This window comes from Guillardia theta, assembly GCF_000315625.1.
Source record: "Guillardia theta CCMP2712 unplaced genomic scaffold GUITHscaffold_201, whole genome shotgun sequence".
NCBI lineage: Eukaryota > Cryptophyceae > Pyrenomonadales > Geminigeraceae > Guillardia > Guillardia theta.
This window is the reverse complement of record NW_005434475.1, coordinates 53,450-75,674: the sequence shown is the minus strand read 5'-3', so window position 1 is coordinate 75,674 and position 22,225 is coordinate 53,450. Positions and strand designations below refer to the sequence as shown.

At 52.9% G+C, this 22,225-nt stretch overlaps 8 protein-coding genes across 8 annotated transcripts; 5 read left to right on the top strand and 3 right to left on the bottom strand.

Moving 5' to 3' along the window:
• Nucleotides 1-1,170: 1,170 nt before the first annotated feature.
• On the top strand, nt 1,171-3,524 carry GUITHDRAFT_166585 (hypothetical protein; the record flags this gene model as incomplete). The annotated part of the gene is made up of 12 exons (XM_005819881.1): nt 1,171-1,285; nt 1,336-1,493; nt 1,556-1,651; nt 1,697-1,743; nt 1,796-1,909; nt 2,087-2,176; nt 2,254-2,400; nt 2,717-2,800; nt 2,857-2,958; nt 3,192-3,245; nt 3,297-3,404; nt 3,450-3,524. The coding sequence occupies exons 2-12, from the start codon at nt 1,370-1,372 to the stop codon at nt 3,522-3,524; spliced, it is 1,041 nt and encodes a 346-aa protein (XP_005819938.1). The 5' UTR covers nt 1,171-1,285; nt 1,336-1,369.
• A 203-nt stretch (nt 3,525-3,727) lies between these two features.
• On the top strand, nt 3,728-4,702 carry GUITHDRAFT_156199 (hypothetical protein). Its single transcript, XM_005819880.1, has 4 exons — nt 3,728-4,005; nt 4,053-4,154; nt 4,216-4,360; nt 4,412-4,702. The coding sequence occupies exons 1-4, from the start codon at nt 3,769-3,771 to the stop codon at nt 4,624-4,626; spliced, it is 699 nt and encodes a 232-aa protein (XP_005819937.1). The 5' UTR covers nt 3,728-3,768; the 3' UTR covers nt 4,627-4,702.
• Nucleotides 4,703-4,729: 27 nt separating this feature from the next.
• Nucleotides 4,730-5,834, bottom strand: GUITHDRAFT_120868 (hypothetical protein; the record flags this gene model as incomplete). Its single annotated transcript, XM_005819879.1, has 10 exons — nt 4,730-4,792; nt 4,839-4,874; nt 4,922-4,981; nt 5,039-5,075; nt 5,121-5,170; nt 5,217-5,266; nt 5,309-5,367; nt 5,506-5,546; nt 5,589-5,645; nt 5,688-5,834. 10 exons carry the CDS (start codon nt 5,832-5,834, stop codon nt 4,730-4,732), a joined length of 600 nt encoding a protein of 199 aa, XP_005819936.1.
• Nucleotides 5,835-7,155: 1,321 nt separating this feature from the next.
• On the bottom strand, nt 7,156-10,013 carry GUITHDRAFT_120867 (hypothetical protein; the record flags this gene model as incomplete). The annotated part of the gene is made up of 5 exons (XM_005819878.1): nt 7,156-9,215; nt 9,263-9,323; nt 9,371-9,542; nt 9,590-9,664; nt 9,838-10,013. 5 exons carry the CDS (start codon nt 10,011-10,013, stop codon nt 7,156-7,158), a joined length of 2,544 nt encoding a protein of 847 aa, XP_005819935.1.
• A 450-nt stretch (nt 10,014-10,463) lies between these two features.
• GUITHDRAFT_148268 (hypothetical protein) lies at nt 10,464-11,471 on the top strand (the record flags this gene model as incomplete). The annotated part of the gene is made up of 2 exons (XM_005819877.1): nt 10,464-11,063; nt 11,433-11,471. The coding sequence occupies 2 exons, from the start codon at nt 10,464-10,466 to the stop codon at nt 11,469-11,471; spliced, it is 639 nt and encodes a 212-aa protein (XP_005819934.1).
• Nucleotides 11,472-13,586: 2,115 nt separating this feature from the next.
• Nucleotides 13,587-14,483, top strand: GUITHDRAFT_156198 (hypothetical protein). The gene is made up of 3 exons (XM_005819876.1): nt 13,587-14,001; nt 14,053-14,092; nt 14,328-14,483. Exons 1-3 carry the CDS (start codon nt 13,615-13,617, stop codon nt 14,369-14,371), a joined length of 471 nt encoding a protein of 156 aa, XP_005819933.1. The 5' UTR covers nt 13,587-13,614; the 3' UTR covers nt 14,372-14,483.
• Nucleotides 14,484-14,618: 135 nt separating this feature from the next.
• Nucleotides 14,619-17,779, top strand: GUITHDRAFT_148266 (hypothetical protein; the record flags this gene model as incomplete). Its single annotated transcript, XM_005819875.1, has 6 exons — nt 14,619-15,413; nt 15,586-15,694; nt 16,744-16,922; nt 17,062-17,150; nt 17,234-17,582; nt 17,669-17,779. The coding sequence occupies 6 exons, from the start codon at nt 14,619-14,621 to the stop codon at nt 17,777-17,779; spliced, it is 1,632 nt and encodes a 543-aa protein (XP_005819932.1).
• Nucleotides 17,780-19,689: 1,910 nt separating this feature from the next.
• On the bottom strand, nt 19,690-21,433 carry GUITHDRAFT_148265 (hypothetical protein; the record flags this gene model as incomplete). The annotated part of the gene is made up of 9 exons (XM_005819874.1): nt 19,690-19,701; nt 19,724-19,797; nt 19,923-20,028; nt 20,073-20,139; nt 20,288-20,339; nt 20,385-20,451; nt 20,571-20,682; nt 20,809-21,305; nt 21,359-21,433. 9 exons carry the CDS (start codon nt 21,431-21,433, stop codon nt 19,690-19,692), a joined length of 1,062 nt encoding a protein of 353 aa, XP_005819931.1.
• Between the last annotated feature and the right edge of the window lie 792 nt (nt 21,434-22,225).

Below are 22,225 nucleotides of genomic sequence, written 5' to 3'. Positions count from 1 at the left end.
GGCCGGAGCCGGGCGGGCCGCGGCGCCCGGCCGCCCTCAGGCACATGCAGTGCCGGGCCGCCTCAGCCAGGGGCTAGTTGAAAACATCGTCAGAGTACCCCTGTGTAAGACGGGCATGAGAGGGGTGATCCACGACACCTGACGGTCGGTCCGGGCGCCGCTCACGGCGGGGGGTTCGCGGCCGCCACTGCCCTAGGGGTAGGGTAGTCTGACTCTGAGATTGGCAACGACAAGGACCCCTAGATTAGAGGGTAAATGGAGGGTGGGGTACAAGTTTGAACAAACCCACCCCACCGGCCTAGCTTCATTTCAGGCCTCAAAAAGTGTATTTGACTTCAAACACTGGGGAGTACCGTACCCCTCCTCCACCACCCTCATCTGTGACGGACCCCACAACGATGACACCCTGTAAATCTACCCCTTCTTTCATGAGTTCCTGACCCACCCCTGTTGGTTTGGAAGCAGGTAGTTTCTAGGCCCGGTCTTGATCCACCCACCCAAGCGTAAACCCACCCCTGGGTACGAGAGAGAAAACTACACCCCACCCCATATTCCATCCACCCTAGTGTATTTCTGTTCACTACAGAAAACAATTACCCACCCCTTCTTTTTGGTTTTATTTCTGGGCAGAAGTACCGGACCCAAAAGTCACACTTCCTGAGCCCACCCACCTGATATGCTGCCCCACCCTTTATTACAACTACCCCCACCCCCACCGGGAACCGATCTGCCGGCGCGATCTCTTCTTGCAGTAGCGCCACTAGCATGCACTCTATGGGCGCCCTAGCGCATCGTCGGCGCTCATGAAAGCTGTTCTGTCTCTTGCTCCGGATACGTCTGCTCTTGTTCTCATTCTTCCCAAGTTCCCCTCCACTTCCTACATTTTCATCCCACAGTCACCCCGCCCCAGTCATTCGCTTACATGCCACTCCACTATCGCATTCAAATTTCCATCAGTCTGGTGAAAAAAATCCTCATTCAATATTTGATTCTCTGCCACCAGATTGATTCCGCTGCATGACTGCGATTCCAGACTGAACCTGATTTAAAAACTGTATTCCAGTAGTTGATGTGTCATACTCAGAAGCACATGATGTTCACAACTTGCAGATAATCGCGTTGCTTTGGCTATTCAATTTTTCCTCCTTCCACGTCTGATTTAATAATATCAGGAAGGCAATTACAGGGCCTATTTTTGTCGTGACTCACTTGCTGTGGACATGCCAATTGGCTGCCCTTAAGCTCTTCTTGATCAGACAAATTTTGCCTGTAATTCATCCGACAGGTGAGTTGCAATTGAAAAGGGTTCTTTGTTTGATATTAATTGTGTTATAGCTGGTCTTTACTGAATCTTGCAAGTTGAGCAAAGATGATACATGTTCCTGCATTACGATCCATGCCGAACCATCAGCATGCCTCAAGCTCCACCTCACAAGCCAAAAGAAGCTCTTGGTCCCCATCGGTGTCACAGGACTCAAAGGAGAATCAAGCTGGTTCTCACTTTGATTTTGATCGAAACCTACAGGTTGATCTGACAAGCTCGTCTGATTCACAGGAGTTGGAATCTTATTTGTTGAGGAAGAAGACCCTTCCGGGTTTGTCCGAGTCACCGTCAAAGCTTTAATAGAAGGAGGGTCTGCTGAGAGGACTGGTTGAATCTCTTGTGCATTGACTGCTGGTACTGAATGATGGACAGGAATGGTCAAAGCTGGAGACATGGTCGTTCGAGTTGGAAACGTCGATGTATTTTCAAGCGAACTTATTCGCAGCATTGACGTTTGACTTGTATATTCAGGTTATTGGCAAACCCCTATCCATTCTCCGAACCATGATCCCTGGTCCGATTGGCTCCTATTGCAGATTAGGATTTTTACGCGGCGGAGTAGCTTTGAATTCAAATGCAGTACAGGTACAACTATGATTACTTATGAATTCTCTTGACAAAATGATTCAAGGAAAAAAGCACCTACTTCGACGTTGAATTGCTTCGGCAACCGACTAAGAATGAGAAACGGCGGTTGATTGGGGCTGGTCCAGACAATGGACCAGAGGGAGTGGATCTGTTAGCAACTCTTCGAGCATTCAGTCTTCCAGCAGCACAATTCCATCTTCCAGCGTGAACCATTCCATCGACACCAAATCCAACGAGGTCCAGAAAACAACTGAAGCCTCCAAGGTGGTTATTTTCAGACTCTTTGAATTTCCTTGCTTTGGCACACCTGAGCTGCACTTGACCTGAGCATTGGCTTTCAGGTCAACGAGGAAGCAGATTTCAAGATTGAACCGATGTCTGAGAACAAATCGCAATCACCGTCATCCCGAGATCTCAAGGACAAATGGGAAAACGCCATTGAGAACCATGCCCGACCCCATTCGTTTTCTGGCAGAGCAAACCATGAGGTCCGACCTCAGTTCACATCGCAAGATACTACTTCGATGTATGAAAACTCGTCTTCTTCATTTACACAGCGTCATGATACGAAGAACACTTTCAAACAAGGTAAGGACAAACGAGTTCCATATCCGTGTGCTTTTGATGGTTTGAAACAGGGTTTTCCATAGGATTGAGCCAGTCTTTCGATCAACGGTCTGCTTTACAAAAGCGAAGTGCTGCTCCTGTACCAGTTTCCAGTGATCAAAGCTCTCACACACCGTTGAGTTCTTCGGTATTGCTATAATCTAAGGTGTAAATCCTGTGAGATTTTGTTGGTTCCAGGTTGATGCCGCAATCAATAACGTGGATAGGGCGTTGTATGAGATGCAGACGCGAGAGATTGAAAGAGTTCGGTCAAAACTTGATGTACAACACTGTTTTAGTGCGGGCAAAGCATAGAAAAAGCTGACTTCACGATTTAGGACTCAGAGCGTGAAAGAAAGCAGCTCGAAGAGGAACTGAAGAAACTCAAGGCCAACCGCACAGATGTTGAAGAACGGAATAGAGAACTTGAGGACAAGTCGGTAACGAGTGTTCTGAAGCAATTGCACTTATACATGCAGCAGAATTCGATACCTGCAAACATCAACTTCTGCAGCTTCTACTTATGGAAATCAACAAGGAGATGCACGCAAAAATGACATGTATGAAAAGCAAATACAAAGTCTCAAAATGGAGAAGAAACAAGAAGAAACGCAGAGAATAGAGGTTGCTTCTATGGGTGGTTCCCGAATTCGTTGTTTTAAACCTTGTACAGGCTGAGAATGCTTTGAGATCTTTGGAAAGAAGAGTGATGGATCTTACGACACAGGTAAGATTGAGCTTCTCCTTTGCAATCTTTCAGTTGAACCATCACTTTCAGCAAAGTGCGAGTGCTCAAATAGATAAACGAGTCATGGAACTTCAACAGCAGTTGATCAATTCAGAAGAACGAAGGAGGGATGAAGAGAAGAAAAGGGCAATAGCAGAGGTATCAATCTTTTATTTGTAACAGAAATCAATGACTGGTATTCAGGGAAAAGTTAGATATCTCGAGAATCAGATAAAGCAGAACTCGCCCTTCAAGTACCAAAACTTCGGCAAAGGTTGAATTGATTTTGTTCTTTGTGTGCTCTTTTGATACGAGCAACTTTGCTCAGGCAAGCGTGGACCTCCTGCACACATGCCTGATATAGCAGAGGGCAAAGAAGAGATCATTCCAGTACCGACTGCAGGCTTACCTGCAGCAATCGTTAGATCTCCTACGGTGACTTGCGTGTGATCGCGTGCTGTTTGTAAGTTCATGCTAGCTGGCGCCCATTGATGGACCTCTCCCTGAGGCCCTCGCCCGGGAAATGTCGTACGTTCCCTACCAACCCCAGAACGGCATGTACATGATGCCTCAAGCCCAGCAACAGCAACCGCAGCTTGCGGCTCCTCAAATGCCTAACCCGCAGCAGCAAATGAGTATGCAGCAGCAGCAGCAGCAGCAGCAGCAGCAGCAGATGAATCCTCAACAAATATCGCCCATGCAGATGATGTCTCCGAACATGCAGCAGATGCAACAGCAGATGCAACAGCAGATGCAGCAGGTTTTAGTTCTCACCTCCATGTCTTGAAAGATTCATCAAGCTCTTAGGTGGATCTGTTCGCTTCGCAAGGATCGATGCCACAGGGAAGCGGCATGCAAGGAGGTGGACTGTATTCATCCATCAAAATCAACAATCCTATGCATCAAAAGGTTCGCGATCTGTTTCTGTCCCAATCATTCCCTTCTTCTGAATTTGTTACTCGGTTTTCAGCCACAGCAGCAGCAGCAGCAGCAGCAGCAGCTACAGCCGCAACCTGGACAGTCACAGCAGGCGATGATGCAGGGTATGCAGATGCCGCAGATGGGAGGTCAAGTGCCGAACATGTCGGGAAGAGGACGAGGAATGCCGGGACCAGGTAAAGGCGGGCGAGTGCACCTGATGCCGAATGATGTCATTCTGCTCACAGGCAGTCCGAGCAATGCCCAACAAATGCAGCAGGGTCAGGCATATGGACAGTATCCGCAGCAGCAGCAGCAGCAGCAGCAGCAGCAGCAGCAGCCGAAGCAGCCACCCCAGCAGCAGTACATGTATGGAATGCAACAACGCGGACAAGCGCGAGGGATGCAGCCACAGTACGGAGGCTTTCAGAATCAGATGCAGCAGCATTACATTCGAAGATAAAATGGCTAGAAGGCTTTGGAAAAGAATTGACGAAGGGATGATGACGGGTGTTTAATTGATTATACCATGAGTGCTCACTTTGTCTGCCTTGTCTCTGTACCAGCTACACGCTACCATTGATGTCGCCCAGTTGCCTTCTCGCATGCTCTAGAGCACGTTGAACAGCCTGACGAGATTGTCAAGAGGAACCTCAACAGGATAACTGGTACAACCTCCTCTGGGGTCAAGCTTGAGGTGTCAAGTAGAGCCTGCAAGCATCATCACAACTTCTCCACATGCGTCAAGGAAGTCAGACGGCGTCAGTCGCCATGTGCAGTCTACAGCTGTCGCGGTTCATGTCTCTCTTGTCTCTCTCCTGCAGGAGGCGAGTCACTTGTCCACGTGAGACGACGAGAGAGCAGAGCTGACTGACCTGGAGGGCCTTGAGAATCACTTCCAGACTGACGTTCCTGTTGGTACATGTGACCCCTTTCGTTGCAGCTTCTCAATTTCACCTGCCACTCTCCTGCTGCTGATGAAACCGCCGTTGAGCCCGCGTCTCAACCTGGTTGCACATGAGCAGGAGGAGGAAGATTTTAACAGGTCCTCACATCTGCTTCAACGTACAACTTCACGGCAGCCTCGGGACAGATGACTGTCCCTGCCATGAAAGTGAGTCGCAGCAAGGGCTAGAGGAGACGACCGATGTCTCGCCCGACAAGAACGGCTCCACGAGCATCGTTGGGAGGTTTGATACAGAAACTGCAGCAAGGATTAAAACCTTGAGGTCGGGATCGGACGGTGCTCACTTCCGCTGGTAGCTGGGGACACAGATCCGACGAGGCGACATGCAGCGACAGGATCAGTGGGGACAGGTCAGGCGATCTCATGCAGCGTTACGATTCCAGCGCCTTCCTGACTCGAGGATACGCCGAGACGATCTGAAACAACATAAGGCACAACCAGCCGAAAATCCTCCGCACCGAGGCGAGCTCTCCCACGAGGTCCGAGGAGAGCTCGGGATCCTCCAGCTCCTGCAGCTGCGCAGAGTGACTTTGAGCATGGCAGAGAAACTTTGTCACCGAGAGGGAGGATGCTTCGGTGGCGAACTGCTCCTCCGCCACCTCCGCTTCCCTGTCCTCCTTGCGGTACTCGGGAATGCTCAGCCCCTTGCGATGCAAGCGAAGAGCGGTCGCTCGATACCTGGAAGTTGGTAACGCAGAGCTCATAGCAGGCTGAGCGCTTACAGCAAACCGGTGTCAAGGCAGGGGAAGCTGAGGTGAGCCGCGAGGCGATGGGCTAGGGTGCTTTTACCGCTCGCGGCTGGTCCATCGATAGCTACGACGGGCAGCTTGCGGGCGCTTTGAGAGTCTTTCATAGTCGGTTCTCCTCCTCCTCCTCCTCGCATGCTCCTCAAGAGCCTCGAGTATGCGCGAGAAGACGGGAAAGGCAGGATCAGGAGAGAGGAGGCTGACAGTGCGAGCCGGCAGCTGAGAAGGGCAGCAGCTGAGGAGGAGGGTGGAAGAGGCGAGGAGGAGGAAGGCAGGTAAGACAAGGAGGAGGAGGAGGAGGGAAGAGAAGACAAGGAGGAGGAGGAGGAGGAGGGAAGAGCAGACAAGGAGGAGGAGGAGGAGGAGGAGGGAAGAGAAGAGGGAGAGGGAGAGGGAGAGGCTACAAGAGCGCGATACAGCAGGCATAGCATGCACCGCATGATTCCTTCATATTCCCAGATACCACCGTGTGACCTGCCCTCGGGGCATGTGACTGAGGGGGCGGCCGGGGCCCGGCGGGGCGCCCCCGGGGCCCGGGCCGGCCGGCCGGGGGCCCGGCCGGCTTCCGAAGCCCGGCTTTCCGAAGCCGCTTCAAGTTTCCGCGGGCCGGGCCGCGGGAAGTCACCGTATTGAAGCCACGAGTCGTGCCCGGCCGCCCGGGCCGCGGGCCGCGCCGCTTGTCGACTCTCCGACAACTGAAGTTCGGACTGAGTAACCTGGCAAACTTATGATTCGACTTGGGCCGGACAGCAACTTGCAGTCACTCGCGGCCGCGTCGGACGGTCCGCCCGGGGGGCCGCTGGCCGGCGCAGGCACTCGTGACTAGCCGCACCGTCGGTACACGGGGCCCGGTGTACCGTGGCACCGTCACCGATGCCACGGCCGGCGGCGGGCTCGGTCACGGTTGTCGGCCCGGAACCGGACCCGGTGACCACGGCGGCGGGCCCCGGGCGCCCGGCCCCCCGGCCCATGATACTCGGACGTCAGGCTAAAAATCAGTACGAGGACAATCAGGAGAGTCGAGGAGCGGCTTGACCCTGACAACTCTCCCTTTACTCAACTCCTGTCGCACTGGCCAAACGCCGGGCGAGAAGAGAAAAGACAGCGAGAACCAAACCTAATCCTGCCGACTGCTGTCCCCCAAACTTAAGTTAAGTGATCGATAATACTTGAAGAGTTTAAACAAACAGTAACCCTACCGTACCACACAATCAGGACCACTAGGAGCATTTCCGGTGGTCAATAAATCACAGCATGGAGAGATGGAGAGATTGCGCCATTATTCGGAAAAAGGTTGAGTGTGAGCTCCAACCTCCACGACCATCAGCACTCTTCTCTTGACCAGAGCAAACTTGTCTTGAAGCTCAATTCCCTCCTTGTCTTGTCTCTTCTTGTCATCTGATGCATCCATCTGTTTCGAAAAGGCGGTCCAGCCACCTGTCCTGTTGAGATGCAATATCAGCCACTCTGTCTCGTAGCTAAGCTCCTTGATGCAATCTTCAAGAGCCCCTTCTGAAATCTCGGGTACCATGCAAAGATTAACATCCAGATCATGAGACAACAGACTGGAGATCGTATTTGAAGACTGTTTCGAGATATGCGGAGAATTCAAATTCTTCATCTCCGCTCCTCCTCTCAATCGCATCTTCCTTGCAGGAGCAGGTCCCACGAAGGTGCCGTCCCTGCCTGATTTGTCCTGGTCTCGAGTGTAGAAACCCAAGACCGCAGCGAGACCATGATCTTCCACTCTAACCAGCACAGGAACAAGGTTGGACATGCAGGAAATCAGAATCTCTATGAAACTATCTTTGCTTGCAATCGACGCAAGAATGTCGTCTACACATCTCTGCTCATGCTTGTACCCGCAATGAAACGCGATGTTCTTCAGAAGGTCCTGGGGAGGAGACCAGCTGCTGATAATCATGACTAATGCCCCGAACGACTCCAGCACGTTGCCATCTCGCTTGTATGCATCCCCGCTCAAAGGATCACTCCCAATCGCTGCCTCTTCGTGTATCTGCTGCAGGACCTCAAGCGCTGATCGTTGGCGGAAAGGTCGTCCTCCTCCCGCACAAATAGCCATCGTGATGGGATCTTGAAGGGCAGACGAGAACCTTGAGGTCAGGTGCGGTATAGGCGTGTGATTGATATACATATTCCTTCCCAGCTCGTCTATGAAAATTCCAACAATAGACTCCATACTGCCTCGGGTTGGTGGATTTCCATACCATGCATTTAAATGTGCAAAACCCTTGGAGATGTGCAAGGGAGAGAAATGCTGATGCGCAGCAATCTGAAACATGCAGTAGATCGACTCGTCTCTCAAGTTCGGTTTCATCATTCTGACATCGTCCAGAAGAATTCGCGAGACTTGTCGCATGCATGTGGATGGTTCCACATCTTTCATTCTCTGCGCTTGGTCCAAGAAAAGTGAGCAGAGCCATGGATTGACGTGGTCGAGCACCTCAAAAACCTGTGATTCCCCGAAAAGTCTTTTCAATATTTCTTCTTCTTCTCTCGACCTCAGAACGTATGGAGGAAGAGACCGATGTGTAAAGCAGTACAATCTTTGATCTGCACCGCGACTGTACGGCGAGCTGTTTGAGCCCTTTCTGAAGTTCATGACCAGAGCCATGGCCAGAGCATCCGTCCCCAACATCATGCAGCGAATATTGGAGTTCATCAAAATCTTCCTCACAAGCACTAATCTTGCAATTGGTGAGAACAGCCTGCCTTCGTCCTTCTGAGGTGGGATGGTCTCATCTATGAGAACCCACCGCCGTCTCCATTTTTTAGCCTCCTGCACAGACACTGGAGCAATGGTATTCGTCTCCTTCCACAGGTAGCCGAGAGCTCCCAACACATGCCATTTCCTACCATCTGTGTTTACATCGACATCGAACGCCTCAATACTTGCACCAATCTCCGATTCGGCAATCGCATACTTTGCCAACCCGCAAACATCGCAGTCTATGGCTCTGCTTATCAGATTTGAGATGCTTTCCACATGCTCCTCGTATTTCCTTTGCCTGTATCCATGCGCCGTAGGGATGAAGAGAAAATAGATGCTTTCATCCGGATTTCGAACAAAATAGTCTACAGCACAAAGCGATTTCCCGCTCCCAGAACAGGCTTCGATCATGCAAAGGAATGTAGCATCCCGGGCTTGGTTGGCTTCCAGTACTATTCGGTCGATTGGATTCATTGCACTAAACCTCTCGCTCGGCTTCAAACCCCCTGATGGTGACATCCATTCAGAGTCAAGTCGGTCTTCAAGCGATTGCTGCAAGGACGACAAAATTGTGTCCATTTTAACTTTCTGAGCGAGCTGATGCAAAGCTAGCAATCATCAGTCAAACGTTATTGATGCTGACATCTTGACTCACCTGATAAGAAAGCTCCTTCTCCACCATCCGCTCGATGCAGAGGGAGCGCATACATGGTGGTCTTGTCTCCTGAGCTCAGAGACTGTCCTTGAGCCGTGTCTGCCTGACTCGCAGACGAGCGTCTGCGATCTTGGTCTTGTCTCCTCGCAGACGAGCGTCTGCGATCTTGGTCTTGTCTCCTCGCAGACGAGCGTCTGCGATCTTGGTCTTGTCTCCTGAGCTCAGAGCCTCCTCGAGTCCCTGCCTGCCTGACTCGCAAACGAGCGTCGATGCCGTCATTCTGGGCATTCATGAGCTTTTTGTCACTTTCTTCGGTGTCCGGCTCACGCTTCTTTGCCCTGATCAACATCCATAAATACAAGAACCTCAATCTTTTTGATTGTCATACGGGTTCCTGAGATTCTGCTGCATCTATTCGTTATACTCTTTGTGCATTCGTACATCTAAAGCTCGTGGCGACCTGTGAACTCATGGCAGAACATTTTCTCTGTCATTCCCTCCTTGCCATGTCGTTGACGATGACATCATACTACAGCTCACTTGCTTGCTTGATTCAAAGGGGATTCTTGGCGTACCTCAACAAGGACGGTCGAGCAACTTCAGTTCCAGTCCACATCTTGCGGCTTGGAGCAAGTGACTTCCCATGTGGAGTTGGCCCAAGAGGCATGCAGGGATACAAGGCATCGACGGCTGGAAGCGCAAGGAAGGAGAGGGTAAGAGACAGTAGCATCTCATAGTAAACCCCAGCCATGTTTGCGCAAACCTTGTGGGAGACAAGCCAGCCCAGAAAGTAGGGCAGACCCATTTCCTCTCGGTAGGAATCTCAGAGGATTCCAGTTTTTTTCTGTCAAATTTATTGATGAAACTATAAATTGAGGAAAAACCTCTCCTCGCACGACAACTGAGTGGGCAGCGCCTTGTTTACACTCTCTCAGAGTTGTGCAACTCAACGCAAGGTTCTCCCTCCTGTGAAAATCAGAGGAGATGCGTCGGTCATGTTCTACTGGTTTGAGAGCAGCAGCACGCGGGCGTCTGACTGGACGAGATATATAGCGTCTCCTCGTGTGTATCTCGGGAGCTTTTGGAGAACAGCTTCCATGAACCACCTGTCAAGGAGACGGAGGAGCCATGGTTCCACCTGTAGGTCTCCAGCATCTCCTTGGTCCTGAGGTCAAGGTTCTCGTCCGGCAGCCTGTCCTGCATGACGTGGAGGTCGATGATGACCCTGGAGCCGTACCGCCTTGCCAGGGAGGCTGTCCTGTCCATGGTGAGGACCACAATGAGCATGTCCCTCTCTGGTAGGGTCTGGTTGGGGACTTGGGTTGAGTATGCTTGTGATGGAGGGGAGTGCGACGTTGGCGTGGAAGCTTGGGTGGTGTATGAGGTTGAGCAGGATCAGCCTCCCACCAACATAAGGGGCTGCTGCGCCCAGGACGAGAGCATCTGGGTGTACGAGAATCTAGCAAAGCAGTATGACAACTACCACATCGAGTTTATCATGGACGAGAGGCAGTTCGCCAAGTGTGACAGCAGGCCCGACACCCTGTTCAAGTTCAACCAGTCCGGCACCGAGAGGGTTGTGATCCTGCACTTGGAGTGTGACGGCTCGATCAAGAAGCACTACAGTGACAAGAACCAGGAGCACGATGACAAGATCTACGAGAGCAACCTGAACTGGTTCGAGCTCCTTTACAACCTCACTGATTTGATACTCCCCGTGATGGATAAGCAGATGGATCTGCTGAACAGGATGATCACCGCTTTCCGCTCAGGGGCATCGTCTACTACAACTATGACATCGGTGCCTACTCTCCGGCTCCCGGAGTCCCATCCGATCATATTTACTCAAAGTTGAGTTAACAATCAGTACGAGGATCATGCCATCGGCTCGGGTACACCGGCCAGTGCGCCGTGTCACCGTACGGTGCCACGCCCCGGGCCCGTGTTGACTCTGGGCCACGGCCGGGCCCCGGGGCCCCGATACTCGGACGGACGCCGTGACGGTAGGTCAGTGAAGAGTTTAACCCTACAACCGTATGTGTAGTAAAATACCATGATGAGATTACCAGCACCCCTACCGTCGGATTAGTAATCATTGAATGCCTCACTACCAAATTTACTACGGGATGTGGCACCGAGCTACTTTGAAATGATTACTTTTCCACTTTAGGTCGTGAGGCCGATCGAAGGTGGGGCCCCAAAAATTTGAAGCGAACCACGGGTGGTTGAAGCCATAAAGTGTACTACTAGTCCCGAGTTCACCCCTACCCACCACTCACCACTGGGCCACTAACCCGGTCCCTAGATACCATGGGGTAGGGGGCACCCATTTTCTCTTTATAATGATTTTTGCAAGGATTTCCGGGCAAGGCTGGACGGCCCTATCGGAGCCCTCGCACCACCCTACCCCCTCCCACTGGTGACTCTGGCCCACTCCTACGGTAGTACCACATACCCCACCCCCACCCCGACCCCAGGTGAACTCGAAAGACTCCGGTGCTCCGGTGGACATGGCGTGAGGGAGATTTGACCCACAGGACACCCCTCATTTCTGAGTCGTACCGTAGTACCCCACCCCTGCTACAGTCCCACCCCTACCTTCCTTCATCAGTAGTTACCACTACCATCACCCTGCTTCCGAAGTTCTGCTGAACTTGTCTTCGTCCAGCACCGTGGGGTACATCACCCCACCCCTAAACGTAAACTTACCGGGCAAACACCACCCCCAGAAACTCAAACTTGCTCTGCTCTATTCCTCCTATCCATACACTCTAAGAGTATTTATATCTTAGTTTTTTGCTCCCAACTTGATAACCCACCCCCCTCCCACCCCAAACCTGTTCAACCACCACCCAATCTACAACTTTTGAACCACCCCTCTTGCTCTGATAAATACATCTCATGTTTGCTGTATCCACACGGTAGGGTAGGTACACCTACCCCCGGCGTTGGTACTAGGTACCTACCCCTACATTCAATTTTCGTACCCCCACCCCCCGGTCCGAGCAGCTTACATCAGTCGCAGGATACAGGATGAAGTCGATGGAGGAAAGCGAGTATAAACAAGGAGGCGTGCGAAAAAGGAGAACAAGGAGAAGGTGAAGAACAAGAGCAGACTGCCAGCAGAACCTGAGCGTGAGTATGCACCGACAAGGCGCGACCCGCTGGTCAAGATCAAGGCCTTGTCGTAGATAAGGAGAGAAAGTTTTCAGAGCGAAAGTTGGACAAGCGAAACAGCAGGTGGCAATAGCAGGACGTGGGGGATATGCTTCAAGCGAGATATCCTTCTAGCACAGTAGATGATTGGATAGCTAATCTATGAATCACAACTTGCATCGAGTAAGCGTCTCGATCCAGCCGATCAAGCTTGTGCACTGACCCGTGAGGATGGGCTGCATGGCATCAGTCGCGCATGGGGTGATAGATCCGATCGTGGATCACATTGACGAGCACTTTCTTCAAGAGGAGGGGAAAATCAGAGCCGACAAACTCATCATGAACAATCGCACTTACGCTGAGACCCCCGAAAAAGTGAAGGACGAGGTCAAGAACATCAATCGGAAGATCTTCGAGGTGAACTAGCAGAGCGACGCTGCTTGTTTGGAATGGCTCATCGATTGTTTGGTTGCAACAGGGACGTTGGGGGAGGACGAGGGATCTGCTTCTACTATCGCAGACTGACATGGAGCAGTTTACTATCCTTCTCAACCTCACAACAGCTAACCTGTCCGACGCACTATCTCTCTTCCAATCCATTGGGGGCAGCAAGAAAGGGGTGAGTGTGAATCATTCCAAGAAGAAGTTTCTGCAACCAAAACACCAGCATGACTTCTTTCCGATCATTGAGAAGCCTGCCAAAGCTGACTCCTTGGTTTGCAGGTTCTTGATAGATCCGACATCGCTAACATCTTGAATCTCGGCATCGAGGATCAAAAGGTTTTTCTGTTGCTTCTTGTCTCGAGATTCACTCACTGTCTCTCTCCTCAAAGATGTATTACATCTACAACGCCCTTGACGCTTCACGGGACGGGCAGATCAACTTCAAGGAGTTCTTGATAGTAGCTGCTCATTTCAACAGCTACATCAGTCCCGATGCAAGAGCGCGTTTTTGTTTCAAAATGCTCGACGCAAACAATTGTAAGCGTCTGTATGATCGGTTATAACTGCTCCCTGACCTGCTCTTTGCAGACGGATACGTTTCTTTCGATGAGCTGCGAGATTACATTCTGGACTTCAGGTACTCCAACAAGTTTGCGCGGGCCAGGTGAAGTTTTCCTGCTGTCAAAACCTTCCTTCATATCTTCTACAGGGGGCGGTTGAAGATCGAAACTATGATGAACGAGAAACTGAACATGGAATCCTTTGACAATCTCACTGAGGAAGAGTTTTCTTTGATGTTCCAGAAGAACCCCAAGATCTTTGAAGTTCTCCTGGACATTCACAAGCAACTGCAAGCGCTGTTCACAGAGTCGTTCAAGAAGGCTCAAACTGAGATCCCTCTCACTGTCATCTCCAAATATTTCAATGAGGATTTGGACCAGGCGACCAGTCGAGCTTCGACTGCCCGGAGTGTGGGAAAGAAGTCAGCCAAGACTGAGAGCAGGCCAACTTACAACGCATATCGACCGGTGAAAGGCTTCCGAGCGATCCGACGGCTTTCGAGGGATGACGACTTGATCTTCATGGAGATGAGGAGGGGGAGAAATTCTCCCATGGGATCAGCAAGGAAATTCTCCAAGGTTCTTGTTTGCTCCGATGACATGCCCTTGTTTCTAACAATGTGTTGGCAGGATGACATCTCTATTGAAGAGGTTAAGCATCAGCAGAAAAGTGAGTTGGATGTCTGGAATGTTGGGTTGCAAGCGCTCCTCCTCTTCCTCTTCCTACTCCTCCTCCTCTTCCTCTTCATTCTCCTCCTCCTCCTCCTGCTCCTCCTGCTCCTGCTCCTGCTCCTGCTCCTGCTCCTGCTCCTGCTCCTGCTCCTGCTCCTGCTCCTGCTCCTGCTCCTGCTCCTGCTCCTGCTCTTTGTTGTACTTGTGTACTTGTTGATTCTTCTTCTTCGCAGAATTAACGGAATGGCTGGATGATCGTACAGTACACGACTTTTGACAGAGCATTGTCAATGACGAGGGGGTGAGGGTCATTCTTTACATTTCAGCGAGGGGTAGGGGTGGAGTAGGTGGGGTATTCTTTCTTGTAATATAATAGCGTGACTATGAAATGAGGGACCTTGAGGGGGTCAAGAATGAGAAACCTTGAAGGGGGGTGGGGTTATAGGACAGAGGGGGGACCGGTGTTGAAGCAAACCATTGCCATGGCGTCAACTTTGACCCTTGCGATCGTGTTGATGGGCAGCATGGCAATGGGAGAAGGAGGAGGAGGAGGAGGAGGAGGAGGAGGAGGAGGAGGAGGAGGTCTGATTCAGACGTCGAGGGAAGGAAGCGACAAGACAGAGTATCAGACAGGAGGGCGGCGGCAGGAGGGATCGTGCATCGGGGTCGTGTGCTTGAGTGACAAGAAGAAACTCAAGGCTGGCATCGCATGCGGAGGAGCTGGTGGACCTGGAGGGGTCGAGCGGACGTGTGGTGTGAGCTATGGCTGCCAGTCGACTGGGACATGCAAGAGGCTTGCTAAGATAAGAGACCCTTGCTCGCAGGACGACGACTGTCAGCCGGGGCTGAGGTGCATCAACTTCAAGTGCAGCATCAACAGGATGGCTGGTGACCCCTGCAGCTCCGACCAAGAGTGCCAGGGGTCGCTGCTGTGCCAGAACAAGACTTGCTCGGGTAAGACGTCGTTACAGACCTGTAGCATGGGCCAGCAAGAATGTTCGGTGGGATTTGCTTGCCACAGGAACTTGAGCGATGCCTCTTCCCCCCCCTTCTGCGCTCCTCTCCTCATGGAAGGAGACCCTTGCAACCCCAAGAGCGCGGAGGAGGGAGCCTGTCTTGAGAAACTTGCTGTGTGCATGGAGTCCAAGGCGGGGGAAGGAGATTGGAAGTGCCTTGCAAAGTACAGCAGGCCAAGTCTTCCTTCTCTCCAGTCGTACTGTGGAGAGGAGATCATCAATGTGGACGGGAAGCAGCCGTCTGTGACTGAGTGCGAGAAAAACATCAAGTGCAACATCGGAACTTGTCCCGTCATATGTCAGGTAGGCCGCTCTCTGTGCTACCGCGCGCTTGATGCTCGTGTCAGAGTGGATACGGCGGCATCACAGGACATCGGGTTACTCTGTCTTTCCCAGCCTCCTCCTCCTCCTCCCTCCCCCTCAAAGTTCGCTCGCTCGGAGTGTTCGAACAGACTACGGTGGACAAGGTGGACAGCGGGACGGGGTGAAGGTGAGGAGGTACAACAACGGCAAAGGATACTGGCTGTGGAGGGATGAGGAGTTTGGAGGATGGAAGATCGGAGTAGGAAGCACAGCGGAGGCAGGTCTGCTCCTACAAGTGACTACAAGTGCGCTGGAGGTCGAGACGATTGACACCTCCTGGGGCTACTGGAACGTGGGGAGTTGACGCTTGATGGCACGCTGAAGATTCAGGTGTGAGGGAGGAGGAGAAGTGAGTGAGGAGGGAAGTGAAGGGAGGGAGGAAGAGGGGAGTGTGGAGGGAGGGAGGGAGGGAGGGAGGGAGAGGAGAGGGAGGAGGGAGGAGGGGGAGGGAGGGGGAGGGAGGCAGCAGGGGAAGGGACTCAGTTGAAGGAGGGATAAGAGTGTGGGGGGAGGAAAGGGAAGGACGGAGAGCAGCAGAAACGAGAGGGCAAAGGAAGCAGAGAAGCGTATAAGATCATACGGACTGTTTGAGTTCTGACTTGAAGCAGAGCATCGGGTTCGTGCGATCGTGTCAAAAGCTGCCCTCCTCCGACAGCATCGGCAAGTCATGCTCCTCCTCCAAGGACTGCGACCTCGCGCTCTGCAGCAAGTTTGTCACTTGCCCCGTGACCGTTCAAAGCTTGAACTCCTCCTCGCTCACACTAGAGGTGAACCCCCCCTCCTCTCCTTCTTCTTCTCCTCCTCCTCCTCCTCCTCCTCCTCCTGTTCTCTCTCTCTCTCTCTCTCTCTCTCTCTCTCTCTCTCTCTCTCTCTCTCTGGCGAGCGTGAGTTTCTTGTCCACCAGGTTGATAAGTCAGGAAAAGTTGTCAGACAGTGTGACCGTCGACCGAGTCCAAAATCTCGTAAAATTTCCTCCTCCTCCTCCTCCTCCTCCTCCTCCTCCTCCTCCTCCTCCCCCTCGTCTTGCTGCTGCTGCTCGCTGCTCCTCCTCCTCCTCCTCCTCCTCGTCGTCGTCCTACTCCTCCTCCTCCTCCTCGTCACACTCCTCCTCCTCCTCCTCCTCCTTCTCCTCGTTCCTCCACCTGCTGTCTCTGCTCCTCCTCATCTTGATCCTCCTCCTCCTCCTCCTCTCCCTTGTCGTCGTCGTCGTCCTCCTACCCCTGCTCTTCCTCCTCCTTCTTCTCGCATCTTCTGATCACTTCCTGGCCAGGAGCATGGCCGCTTCCTTGGGACGACTCAGACGGTTCAGTCCGTTACGACGAGTACGTTCGCTACCTGGAGGACGACGTTGAGCTGTGGAAGTGCGTCAACGAAAAGTGCAAGCAGGAGGAGCTGAATCCTTCCGTGCTCTACCTCCCACCCTCGAGTATCCCTGACGGGATCTGCCAGGTTGGATGGGAGGAGGAGGAGGAGGAGGAGGAGGAGGAGGAGCAGAGGGAGAGGAAAAGGAAGAGGACGAGAGGACGAGGAGCAGGGGCAGGAGCAGGAGCAGGAGCAGGAGCAGGAGCAAAGTCTGAACGAGTAACAGGCGCAATGCAAGCCCTTGTGGTGCTCGTACGTGAAGACGCAGTTGAGCAAGGGACTCGGATTCCTCGGATGTGCTGTAGACGGAACAAGGTGAGAGAGGGAGGGAGAGAGAGAGAGAGGAGGGAGGGAGGGAGGGAGGGAGGGAGGAACGTGGCATTGAAACGATGGAGCAGTACGGGCTGCTTCGAGGAGAAGACTCAATTCAATTTTCTCCTCATCCTCTCCATCATCGGCGGCATCGTCTTCTTCCTCCTCTGCGGCCTCCTCTACCTCGCCTTCAACCGCCTCCTCCTCCTCCTCGACCGCGCGAGAAAGCGACTTGTCGTCGTGTTGTCCAACTTCTACAACCTGCTGGCGGGCCGAGGCTACAGCAGACGGAACAAGGAGGAGGAGGAGGCGGGGATGGCGGGAGACCTGGTGGTGCACGCGCAGAAGGCGAGGGAGGAGGTGGAGGAGGATGAGAAGATGTTTGGAGTCAAGTATGAGGCAGCTCAGGTGGTGCAGAAGACATTCAAGGAGGAGGTGAAACAAATGATCTTGCTGCTGCTGCTGCTGCTGCTCTTCGTCCTCGCCCTCCTCTCACGACTGTTCGCTGATCTCGCTCGCAGCGGTTGGCCATGAACGTTCGTGTTGCCATGCATGAGCTTGCGAGGAGCGGAGAGGAGCCAGTGTGGCTGATGGTACAGGACAAGATGAACACTAACGAGAGCATCACATGAACGAAGAGAAGGAAGAAGGAGAGAGAGTGGAGAGAGATGGAGGAGAACGAGTTAGAGGAGGGGGAGAAAGAGGAGGGAGGAGAGGGAGAGCAGAGAAGGAAGAGACAACGGAGGGAGGGGGGAAGATCAGGGAGCACAGCGGGAGGGAGGGAGAGGCAGGGAGGAGAATTGGGAGATGAGAAGAGGAGATGGAGGGAGGGAGAACAATATGGTACAAGAAAGATGAACCATGAAAGAAAGAGAAGAGGAGGAGAGAGGGAGAAGGCAGGTGGAAGGAGATTCAGAGAAGGAGGAAAGGTAAATGTGTATCTCAAGTTGTAAACTTTTTGTCAACGTGGAAGTAAATCTGGTACAAAGCTGCTGCTGCCCCCTCATTCCCCCCATTACCCTGGGAAACCCTAAGCAGAAGATGAGGAGATCGTCTCCTCCCGCCCTCCCATCCCTCCCCCTCCTCCTCCTCCTCCTCCCCCTCCTCATCTTATGCGGTCTTTGAGGTCAGCTGGAGGGTCACGACCGTTCCCAGCTTGCCGCGGATGAGCGAAGTAACTTCGTTGGCTGACAGGCCGACGACCGAGTGACCGTCGATGCTCCAGATCTCATCGCCCTCCATGATCTGCCCGGAGGTACCAGCTGGGCCCTGAGAGTAGATCAGGAGGAGGAAGAGAAGGGGGACGGGGATGAGGACAAGGAGGGGAAGCAGGAAGAGGATATGAGGAAAATGTTGCGGTTAAGGGGAAAGACACAGGGAAAGAGGAGGAGGGAGAAGGCAGGGAGAAATCAGCAGAGCAGGAGACGGTGGAGGGAAAGAGCACAAGTAGGATGCGGTGGATGGTGGAAAGCCGAGATGACGAAGATCGAGGAGGAGAAATAAGAGAGGGGAGGAAGAGAGAAGAATCGAGGAAGGGGAAGGGGCTGTGTGTGGAGGGAGGGAGGAAGAGAAGGAGGAGGAGGAAGGAGGGAGGAGGGAGGAGGATTCTACCGTTGGGTCCACGAAATCGATGTGAACTGGTTTGTCTGCTCCAGCGAAGGCTATGAACTTGATGCCGATACCATGGAGACCGTCAGGTGTGACTGTGACGGAAGTTGCCATCCCTCCCTTCGTGCTGCTCAACAATCATCGTAAGCTTCGTTCTCCTCCTCCTCCTCCTCCTCCTCCTCCTCCTCCTCCTCCTCCTTCCCTGCCCCTGCATCCTGCTCCGCCTCATGCTCCTCCACTAACCTCATTCCACGAACAAGAGACACAGTGCGCATGTTGCGAGCTGAGGAGGGAGCGGGAGGGGCACGAGGCTGTTGCCTCTGGACTGCGGGTGACCTCCGGCCTGGGAGTTCATAGCAGGAGCAGGAGCAGGAGCAGGAGCAGGAGCAGGAGCAGGAGCAGGAGCAGGAGCAGGAGCAGGAGCAAGAGAAGAGCTTTGAGGTCCAAAGAAGCCCCCAGGGCCTCCTGTTTGAGTCTGAGGTCTTGAAGACACGGGAACGTCCGGCCTGAAGATGGGAGCTGGCATTGAAGGCTGCGAAGTAGAGGGAGTGAGAACAAGAAGGAGTGAGAGGCGAGACAAGAGAAGAGCAGGGAAGGAAGGAGGGGAGGCAAACCATGTCCTTGAAGACTTGTGGCTTCCTCCTCTGGAGAGGAACAACGACAACTTGGCTGTGAGAAGCGTCAGAGAGGAGTAGGAGGACCAGAAGGAGGAGGAGGAGAGGAAGTGGTTGTGGTTGAGACGGGGAGGAGGAGGGGAGAATGAAAAAGAGGAGAGGAAAAGGAGAGGAAAACGAACTCTGAATCTTTTCTTGTGATGGTCACGTTGCAAGTCGTCCCAACATTGCCCCTGGTCAGCTGGGAAACTTGTTGGGGGCTCATCTTCTCAACAGAGATGCCATCAACATTGACGAGGTAGTCGCCCTGGATAAACTTCTCAGCTCGTGCTCTTGCACGCTCGTCAAGCTTACAGGCTTGATTGCCCCGCAGGTCTGAGCCGAGCTGCCCTCTACCAGCTCCGTGATGACGAGGCGCTTCCTGTCCCCTGCAAGGAGAGAGTGAGGAGGAGGATCGAGACGCAGAGGCGAGTTGAGCGGAGGGAGGGAGGGAGGGAGGGAGGGAGGGAGGGAGGGAGGGAGGGAGGGAGGGAGGGAGGGAGGGAGGGAGTACGAGGAAAAGTGTACCCGAGGTCGGACTGGACGACAGACTCGACAAGGAGGCCAATGCCAACCTTCTGCAACATATGCTGGTATCGATGCCAGCCCATGGAAGATTGCTGTTCCCTCTGTCAACCTCCCCCCCCCCTGGCCCTTTGAGCACCTGAATGACGCCGATGCCGTCCGGGACGAAGACAGCGTCAGCGTCATGACGCTGCGCCAAGAGCTTTCTATTCACAGTAGTCGAAGGGGGGCGGGAGGAGGTGGAGAGTTAGGAAGAGAAGTGGGGGGGAGAGGAGAAGTAGGCAACCCAACAGCAAAGAGCAACAGAGGAAGAAACCGTGACAGGAGAGGAGAGGAGAGGAGAGGGTAACTCACTCGGCGCTCATGGAAGAGTTCGTCTCCACGGGGTGAAGAGATATTCCCTCGCCTGTCTCATGTCATTAGGTTTGAGAGATTTACAGACAACGGTTACAAGTATGCGTCTCAATCACATCCTGCGCGAAGTTCTTGATAGCAACAATCGATATTCCCTTGCTGAACTGATGAATGAAGAACGCGTGAGCAAGAAGGGAGAGGAAAAAGGAAGGAGTGCATGGAGACGAGGGAGAGAAAGAGGAGCGAATGAAGTTCATATCGATTAGTCTGGTCTTCAACTCACTTTGATCTGCACAGGAGGAAGTTTTCCCGCGATTGCGATGGTGCAATCTGAGCTGCTGTCCACAGAGAAAGCTTCGGAGAGCGCCTCGACAGACATGACAACATGTTCCGATCTGACGTGAAGCCAAGTTCAGCTGATGACTTGGTCGACATGGAAAGAGACAAGGAGAACGAGAAACAATCAACGCAACGTTGATCACAGCATATTGAGGTTCAGTCAAAGAAGGTACTCAAGTCACCTTCCCAATGAGAGCTTGATCACTTGCCCAACCAATTGGATCCTCGAGTTCTTGCAGTCCACCAAGGTGACTACTCCGTTGTAACCCGTGTAGTCTCTCGGGTCAACTCGCAGCGAGGAGTTGTCTTTGACCTGCTGAATGACAAGACCGTCCAACGTCGGCATGATGTGTCCACCTCCCGGCACAGACACGAGAGACCCGGAGTCCGTGGCAGGACGGCCTCCTCCTATACCGCTAGGCACACCGTTGTAGAAGCTCGCCGAGTCAAACCCGCCGGACTCGCGAGGATAGTCAGGCTTGTACACGGAATCAGCTTTGATCCTGATGGTGGGGGCCGTCAAGGTCTGAGACTGATGCGGAATGTACTGAGTGGAGATGACGCTATTCTGAGCAGTTTGACTGGTGGGCGTCTGGTGGGAGATCTGCTGGGAGATCGAAGCCGGCATCTGGTTCGACGGGAATGTCTGGGGGACCTGGTGGGTCGTAGAAGTTTGCAACTACAAGCGGATTCAGCACTACATCATGAGACCCTCGAATAATATCGACTTACCTGTCCAGGAGAAGACGCGTACAAGTTTGTCAGACCTCCGTTGCTCTGCACGGATGCAGGTAGTGAATGCATCATGTTCTAGTGACCTGCAGCAGGAGATTAGGTGTGCTACTCCATCCTCCCCTTCCTCCCGCTTGACCCACAAATGAATCCAGGAATCACAAGAGAATAACATCTCCATCATATCATGAGCAGGCTTCCCCCTCTACCTTTATACGCTAATTGCATTCTTTGCTTTTTATTTGCGCACATAATCTCCTGTGGTCTTCCTATCTGTTTTCATCGCACCACTCCCCTGCCTTTCCCTGTTTCCCTCTCTACCTCGTCTCACACATGCTATCCTCCCCTACCTCTTCCCACTTTTCCCTCTCTTTCCCTCCTGCCGTTCGTTATGTCTCTCTTCTCCCTCGACCAACCCTCTTCCTACTTTCTGAACCTCCATCCCCTACGGTTCCTCTCTCTGCTCCTCCCTTCTCCCTCTCCCTCTCCCTCTCCCTCTCCCTCTTCCTTTTTGATTGCTATCGAACGAATTCTTCTTGAGCTTTGTACCTTTGGTAAGGAGCAGATGGTCAGGCAAGCAGGTGTGGAGGGAGAAGGAGGCAGGCAGGCATCGATGATCGATGCTAGAGGGGAGCGAGGTGGTGGGAAAGGACAGAGAGGCAAGCTAGGCGACAGAAGGATTGGCAGGACAGCAGAAACAGAAGTACAAGGAGTGGAAGGAGGATACATGCATGTTACCGATCTCAGAGTATATCAGACGAGCAGCTCGGATCGCAACCCGGCACGACAGCGGCAGCATGGAGATCCCATGATCCGCACGTTGGTAGAGCATGTCGGCCCTGACCTGCTCGCCGTTCCCTCCCATCA